An 8,342-nucleotide genomic window follows, 5' to 3' on the forward strand; every position below is an offset into this window, starting at 1 on the left:
AAATATAAATGGATTGCATTCTCCAGTCAAAAAGCCAGGAGACGCTGAGTGGATAAAAACACCTGATTCAACTGTATGCTGAGACCCACTTCAACTTTCAGAGTACGCATAGGTTCCACATGAAGGGATGCACAAGCTCTTCCTTGCAAATGGAAACCAAAAGAGAACAGAGATAGATACATTTACACAGAAAAATAGACTTTAAGACAAAAATGGTAACAGGAGGAAAAAGGTGATTGCATGCTGCTGAGGAAGTCAATTATCCAGAAGATACAGCAGTCATAAATATACATGCACCCAACATTGGAGCTTCTAAATATATTAAGCAAATGCTAAGAGGTCTGAAGAGAGAAACAGACCACACTTGATGTGGCCATCTGGGTCCGTGAAATGAGTGGACATGGGATACTGCGGCAATGCAGAAATGAGTTGACTCTCCACATATTCCTCTTGCTCCCACCCACCCCTGAAGCACAAAATGTGAAGAAGATCTGTTCTGTCTGCCAGCAAAAGAGACAGAGGCGGCAGATGGCTATGTGGTAGAGTCCCTGAAGGGAAGGTCCTGATCTTAGCTGGCAAGTGAGCCTGATGCCGGTAGCTGAGAGGGGCTACCATTGAGTCTTGACAGGAGTGGACACCGACTCTGTCCGGTCTGGGATTTGCTTTCCCAGTTATCGAGGCAAATATTCATCGTGTCATAAAAGGACTGGTCCAGAAGCTGTAGCACCACTTTGGACAGCCAGCTGTTATTTCCTCAGACGGATGAACACATTTCACAGCCCATGCTGCTCAGCAATGGGCAGAGGGGTGTCCTTCTCGGAGTGCTGTGTTCATGGAGAATTGGAATGGGCCGCTGAAGCAATGGTTGTCCAGAATGAGGGGAGATAAAGGGCTGAAGGGCTGGCTTATACACCCTCATGAGTGTGTGTTCGCCTTCAGTGTGAAAATGAATGGGGCTAGAGGAGTGTGGGTGCTGGATAGGTTTCTGCTTTCCTGGTGGATCTGGGGAACAGGAGGTGAGCTAGTATGCCTAGGCAGCTTTTGACAAAGGAGGTGTACTCTGGTACAATGATGATGCTTTTTTCTCTCTTTCCCACCTTACCTTGATTCCCCCCACCCCCACCCCAACGTGATAAGTGGTCCGAGGACCAGGGTTGCAAGTACCAGGCCCCGAGGCAGGGATAATTCCTGTGCCAGCAACTACATGCTAAAGTCTGAAGTTAGGATTTCTAAGAGTCTGATAGAGTGGATTGTACTGTGATCTGGCAACACGGATTGTCTAAGTGATCAGACTAGCTCACTCGTTCTATGCCTATGTAACCTTACCCTGTCTGAATAGAAGTGGACTGAGGGGGAGGGACTTGCTACACTAGTGTTGCTTTCTACAAGCTGAACCAACACAGTGGCGTAACCTAATGTCCCTTTCAAAGGTGGGTACGTTAGGGTATGATAGAGGGAAGGTGAAATATTAGCAGATAAGAAGGCATGAACACATTGATTATGTAGTGAGGGAATCCAACATGACATTAACACCTGGAAAGAGGTGTGACCCCGTCCAAGGTCACACTCCTTGCTGCACAATGGTCAACCGTAAGTTGCGAGACAAGATGTTGTAGAAAGGAGAATCAACTTTATTCAGGAAGGCAGTGAAAGGAGAAGAGGGAGGACCAATGTCCCGAAGAACCATTTCAATTTGGGGTAGAGTTCAAGCTTCTTCTATGCTAGGGAAGGGGGACCCTCAAAGAGGTTAAGGTCAGAAGATGACTGACAACCACAGACACCTGGGCACCACCAAGTGTCTGAGGAGGGTTGTGGAACCTCTTTGTTCTTGGTCAGTTGACATAAGTCTGGTCACGATGTTCCTCTAAATCTTGACAGTTGCTACTTTTGTTGCTACCTCCTATCTCCCTGTGGGAGACAGGTTTTGGATAAGGGGGTATTTGTATAAAGTTAAGCAGTAATCAGAATTCTTTTCGTGGTTAACATGTCTGTGTGCATGGCTCAGCAGAAGCATGTGACTCAGAGCTGAAAGGAGCAGAAGAGATAGATACAAAAGGGAGTCAGAGGAGCCAAGCTTCTTCTACACACAAGAGGCACTTGGGGGACCTGCGGGGTCTGTCTTTGGGAGGACCCCATAGGGTCCTGACTGGTTACAAGGTACAGAGCAAAAGATGATGTTGCCTCGTAGCACCATCGTACCAGATGCTTGAAAGGGCGAAACCACGTGTTGCTGATACCATGGCTGCTTTTGGACATGACAAGATCTAGTGGAAGCCAGCAGACCTGAGTGGGCTTGCCCTGAGAGATGAAAGGGGGCTTCTGGTAAGGGGGAGGACATTGGGGATGGACTTCCAAGTGACTGCAGTCTCCAATGTGGCCTCACATGCTCACGAGGAGATTCTCTTGCTGCAGAGTTTCCCCAGGGCAGCCTTCATGTCTCGGTTTCTCAGACTATAGATGAAAGGATTTAACATTGGAGTCACAGCAATGTACATCACAGTTATCACTGCATCCTTGAGGCTGTAACTCGTCAGAGGGCGGAAGTACATGCCCATCACTGTCCCATAATACAGAGAAACAACTGTGAGGTGGGACCCACAGGTGGAGAAGGCTTTGCGCACACCCTTGGTGGATGGAACTCGTAGGACCGTGGAAAAGACCCGAACATAGGAGATGACGATGCATAGTAATGGCAAGGAGAAAACACCAGCCCCTAGGTACATCATCTTCACATTGAAGTGGATGTCAGAACAGGACAGCTTGAGCAAAGAGGCAATGTCACAGTAGAAGTTGGCCACTTCCTTGTTTGCACAGAAGGACAGACGAGCCGTGAGCAGGGTGTGGGGGACAGCATTGGCATTTCCCATCACCCAAGACCCAACAACTAACAGGACACAAGCCCGTGGGCTCATGATTGTTGTGTAATGAAGTGGGCGGGTGATGGCCATGGCACGATCATATGCCATAGCAGCCAGGATGTAGCTATCTGTGTTACCTAAGGCTAACATGAAACACATCTGTGTTAGGCATCCTCCAAAGGAGATGCCTTTGCTGCCTACAAGATGATTGGCCAGTGCCTTAGGGATGGTTACAGAGCAGAAAAAGATGTCAACAAGCGAGAGATTGGCGAGAAGAAAATACATGGGGTTGTGAAGGCGAATCTCAGAGCAGATGGCCAAGATGATGAGCAGGTTTCCAATTAATGTGATGGGGTAAATGAACAGGAAAAGGAAGAAGAAGAAGTTTTCCTGTTCCTTCTGACCACTAGCTCCCAGAAGGATGAAATCCAGGTTGGAGGACTGGTTGTCTTCTCTCATGGATCCTTTAGCAGAAAAGGGAGAGGAATCCAGAAGTAGTTGTAAACTGCTGTGCGTAATGACCTTCTTAAGCCACCACCTTGGACTTCTGTGGTTGCTGTGTCTATACCTGGGCTTCCTAAAGCCAAAGACAGGCAGAACATTGGGGGGAGAATATCCCTGTTGGTCAGTGGAACAAATTGACAATTAGTGATGGACACCCACGTCTAAAATGTGAGTAATGGGTGTATCAGAAATGCCCATCCTCTCCAAACCCAGCCCCATCACCCAAACACCTAGGGATCAATCATTTAACAATTACGTTCAATTGGATGTGCTAGAAACTTTGTTAGACTTTGAGGCAAAATCATAAATTTGGGAAAATACAGTTTTTTCATCCATTTGTTCCTCCATGGCATAGTCTTTGTTCTCAAAAACCTTACAACTTCATGGAGAAGCCATAGTCACATGCTAATCTTACTGCCTGTGAAAAGGAAAGGATAGTGTTTTGGAGTCTTTAAAAAACACTCTAGTGCAAAGGATGGCTAGTACCAGGAGCCCCCTGGACAGTAGAAATTGTTCCACTGGCCAAACTCAGAATGAGCCCAGAGCCCAGTAGGTAACGTGTCTAGACTGGCCTCAGAAGATTGTAAGTCACAAAGATAATTGGGATTAGGTTGTAACCAAACAAGATCAGTATTTACTTTAGGTGTCCCTTTTTAAAAGAAGATATCACCACCTCTTTGGATAGATTTCACCTCTATTTCAAACACTTAAATATATATGTATTTTGTGTAATAAATAATGTGTAATATACATATATATATATAAAATCATAATATTTTTTGCTTTGACCTTACCTTACCTTACCTTCTTTAAGTAGTTCCTTTGAGGACTCATCCAGTTCCATCGTGGTTTCAATTGCTGCTTAGTAGACGGTCTGGTCAGTATCTGTAGATTTGATCTCCCCTCCCCATATTTCGTCATTCAGTCATTCTGCCAACATGTCTGACCAAGCGCCATACTTTGAACATTCAACCTAAGCAGATTGCAAGCTTTTTTTGAGAAGCATATCTTGTTTATTTATATATATATATATATATATATATATATATATATATAATTTTAATTTTTTTAAAGTATAGCTGGTTTACAGTGTTCTGTCAAATTTGTACTGTACAGCAGGGTAACCCAGTTACACTTACATGTATACATTCTTTTTTGTCCCCTTATCATGCTCCATCATGAGTGACTGGATATAGTTCCTATTGCTGCACAGATGGAACTAGAGACTCTCATACTCAGTGAAGTCAGGAAGAGAAAGACAAATACCATATGATATCACTCATATCTGGAATCTAATTTATGGCACAAAGGAACCTTTCCACAGAAAAGAATATCTTGTCTATTTATATCTCCTGTGCAGAGATTGGAGTAGTTTTCATTCTATGGACCCATGTATTTACACTCAGTAGTTTGAATATATCCATGTTTACTTCATCTCCCCCCACATGTCAGGGGCTATCAGGCACTGCCACACAGCCTGTCCCTCACCTCTAGATCTGATCTTGTTGATTCCTCATTTGGAATAATTCGAACATAGACTTCCTACTTAATGTCTCTGTGCTTTAGCTTTGACCACCATCATTTTCTACCTGACTATTGTAATGCTCTCTTAACTACTTTACTTCTGGAGCCCTCCTTTTTCCACCTTGAATCTGAAGTGTACTAATTGTACTGAGACTCCTAGCATCTCACACAAATACACTCTGTTCCCTTCTTCCTGGATCCTCAGCTTGACTACATTTCCCAGCCTCCCTTGTGCTGAGGTGTGGGCACGTGACTGAAGCCTAGCCAATCCATTCATGTGTTCCAGTTCTGGTCTTCCTCTAAATTCCCTTTCCCCTTGCACCAGCTGGATGCAAGTGGCCAGCAGGCTGAATAGGAAGGTGGAGTCGCAGGGTGGAATGAGCCTGTGTCCCTAGCCCTCTACATCCAGGAAGGCCACCCACCACCAAGGACACCCACTAGGACTATTACATAAGAGAGAAATACACTTTATTCTGTTTAAAGCATTAGATACTGTGCACATACTTGTTACTATAGTCCAGAACATCCTAAATAATTCACTGTTTTTTCTAGAGAGACATCTACTCAATAATTACTTCTATTTGTAATTAAGTTAACTACCAATTCTCAGGGTCTCCAGTAGTACACATTGGAATTATGTGCTGGGCACAGAGGAAGCAGGTAAGAATACCGTTCCCCTAAATATGATGTATTCTCTTCCATCTCTGCACCTAAATGAATGAATTTTTCTCTCTTGAAATTCCCTTTTTCATTTATACACAGAATCATAGTATCTCAGAGTTGAGAAGGTTCAGTAAACAGAAGGGCTTAGAAATTGTGGTTCGCTGACAGAGTAGAGAGTACAATAGAGACCGAGGCTTAGCCACATGGCAGACTTAGCTGATATTGACATGTCCCCTTCGTATTAAAACACACAGAAATACTACAAAAATTATTAAAGAAAAAGTACATAGCCAACCTAAAGGAAAGAAATGGAATCACGTACACTTGAGAAAAAACAAAGGAAAAACCCCCTCAGAGCCAGAGTTGTAAGCCAGAGGTGATGCTGTGGTGGACCCTGGGAGATGTGGCTACATATTCAAATGAAGCAGGGAATTTGTTTTGAGCCTTCTGCATAGCACCTGAGCACTGGAAGCAATCTTTGCCATATAAGAATTGGAAATGAAAGAACAAAATGGATAGAATTCACAGAAAATACGTTGTCCATAAAGGAAATCCAGCAGGCTCTTGAGATGAACTAAGAGGGTTCAGCAAGTTTGTTCGGTATAAATCAATATTAAAACAATAATGTGGGAGTTCCCTTCATGGCTGAGGGTTTAACCAACCCGACGAGGATCCATGAGGATGCGGGTCTGATCCCTGGCTTTGCTCGGTGGGTCAAGGATCCGGTGTTGCCGCGAGCTGTGGTGTAGGTCGCAGACACAGCTCAGATCCTGCGTGGCTGTGGCTGTGGCACAGGCTGGCGGCTGCAGCTCCCACTTGACTTCTAGCCTGGGAACTTCCATATGCCGTGGGTGTGGTCCTAGAAAGCACAAGACAACAACAAACCCAACAACAACAACAAAACACCTCAATAATATTGGTACACTAAATTGCACACTATCATTTTAAAAGACTTCCTATTCTCAATAAGAACAGGAATTTAAGGAATCCAGAGACAATTCTAATAACCAGGGCCCAAGACATTAAAAAGACGATGTGGTGAAAAGGTGAATTCTCCTCCAGGTGAGGTATGAACTCATCACAATCCCAGTCAAAATACCACAGGTTTCTTTTAAGCATGGAATGTAGTCAACTGAGTCAACAACTCGTGTGGAAGCACCAAGAGCCAAGGAGACGTAAGACAATTTTTAGGAAGGTAAAGAGGGAAGAAGAGCACTATCAAGTATGAAAGTGGTTTCTTCAGGTACTTAATGTGGCAGATCAGTACTGACATAGCGACGGACAAATACAGCTATGTGACCCTCCAGAGAGCCTACAAACACATGAGTTTATTTATTAGAAATTGTTGCCTGACACTGGTTGGTGTAGAAGTAAGCAGGGTACAGTTGGACTGACTGTTTAGTAAGGAGCACTAGGATAATTGGATATGTTTAAAAATATGAAAAACAATTCTTAATGGATTAATTGTGGAAATCAAAATGTCAACAACTTGAGAAGGAAATACATTTATGATAGGCGCGAATTTATGTATTTAGTGGTTTTGTTTTTTGTTTTTTGTTTTGTTTTTTTTTGTTTTTTGTTTTTTCCAGGCTGCACCTGTGGCATATGGAGGTTCCCAGGCTAGGGGTCTAATCAGAGCTACAGCTGCCAGCCTACACCACAGCCACAGCAACGTGGGATCCAAGCCACATCTGTGATCTACACCACAGTTCATGGCAATGCCAGATCCTTAAGCCACTGAGCAAGGCCAGGGATCAAACCTGCATCCTCAAGGAGACAATGTTGGGTCTTTAACCAGCTGAGCCATGACAAGAACTCCAGGAAGTTATTTCTTTACCCAGGCACAAAATACACAACATCACAGAAAGTATTGTAAATTTTGATTCTTTGGAATTTAAAACGTTTGTGCTAAATAGACAATGTAAAGAAGGAGGAAGACACATCACAGACTTAAAGAAGTATGTGCTATGCACATGGTAGTAGGGGATTTGTATTCGGAAAACAGAAGATTACTGCCCACTGAAAGGAAGACCAATACCCATGGGAAATAATGGACAACAGACTTAAATGGGCAAGTCATAGAAAACACTGGTATGAATGAATAAGCCAAAGAGGAGATATTCAACCAGATCAAAAAAAATTTAATGTAATATGCTTAGTCTTGGAGCGAGTGTAAGGTCTGATAATGTTAAATAGTCGGGAAGAAATGGAAAACTTAGTAAGATCGTTTGGAGACCAATTATCCCATACCTAGGAAAGTGCAAAACTCTCACAGCTTTAACTCAATCAGCAATACCGCATCTTGCTTGGACCTAAGAGAATCTCTAACACATGTGTTGCAGAAAACATTTCAAGCATGTACACTTCACACAGAAAGCTTAGAAATGGACGAGCTATTTGTGACTTTTTCATTGATGAATTCTATATGACAGCTAAAAAGCATGCGTTGACATTAAATAATCTTTAAAACTCATAATGTGATGGAAAAAACCAATTGGTTTTCATCATAAGGCATATCACACAGTATATGTACAACTTAACATGTAAAATAATACATGCACATGTAGGAAACATAGGCATCCTGAATGGGAGTATGTTACTCATTCTAGAATAGCCATCGCCTCTGAGATGAGAGGGGTAGCATTTCCTGAAGAGTCTCCTCTGGATATCCTGCCATACACTTACTTCCAGTCTGTTCCCCAAGACTCAGAAGAAGCGTGTCCATACATCCAATATTCTCTTATCCTGTTATTTTGGTTTTTTTCAGTCATATTGCTCCACTGTTCTCTCAGC

At 43.2% G+C, this 8,342-nt stretch overlaps 1 protein-coding gene across 1 annotated transcript; it reads right to left on the reverse strand.

The window, feature by feature from the left end:
- Positions 1–2,387: 2,387 nt before the first annotated feature.
- On the reverse strand, positions 2,388–3,317 carry LOC125114993 (olfactory receptor 1A1-like). The gene has a single exon (XM_047758694.1). The coding sequence runs from the start codon at positions 3,315–3,317 to the stop codon at positions 2,388–2,390; it is 930 nt and encodes a 309-aa protein (XP_047614650.1).
- Between the last annotated feature and the right edge of the window lie 5,025 nt (positions 3,318–8,342).

The sequence above is a fragment of the Phacochoerus africanus genome, chromosome 14 (genome assembly GCF_016906955.1).
Source record: "Phacochoerus africanus isolate WHEZ1 chromosome 14, ROS_Pafr_v1, whole genome shotgun sequence".
NCBI classification, from domain to species: Eukaryota; Metazoa; Chordata; class Mammalia; order Artiodactyla; family Suidae; genus Phacochoerus; species Phacochoerus africanus.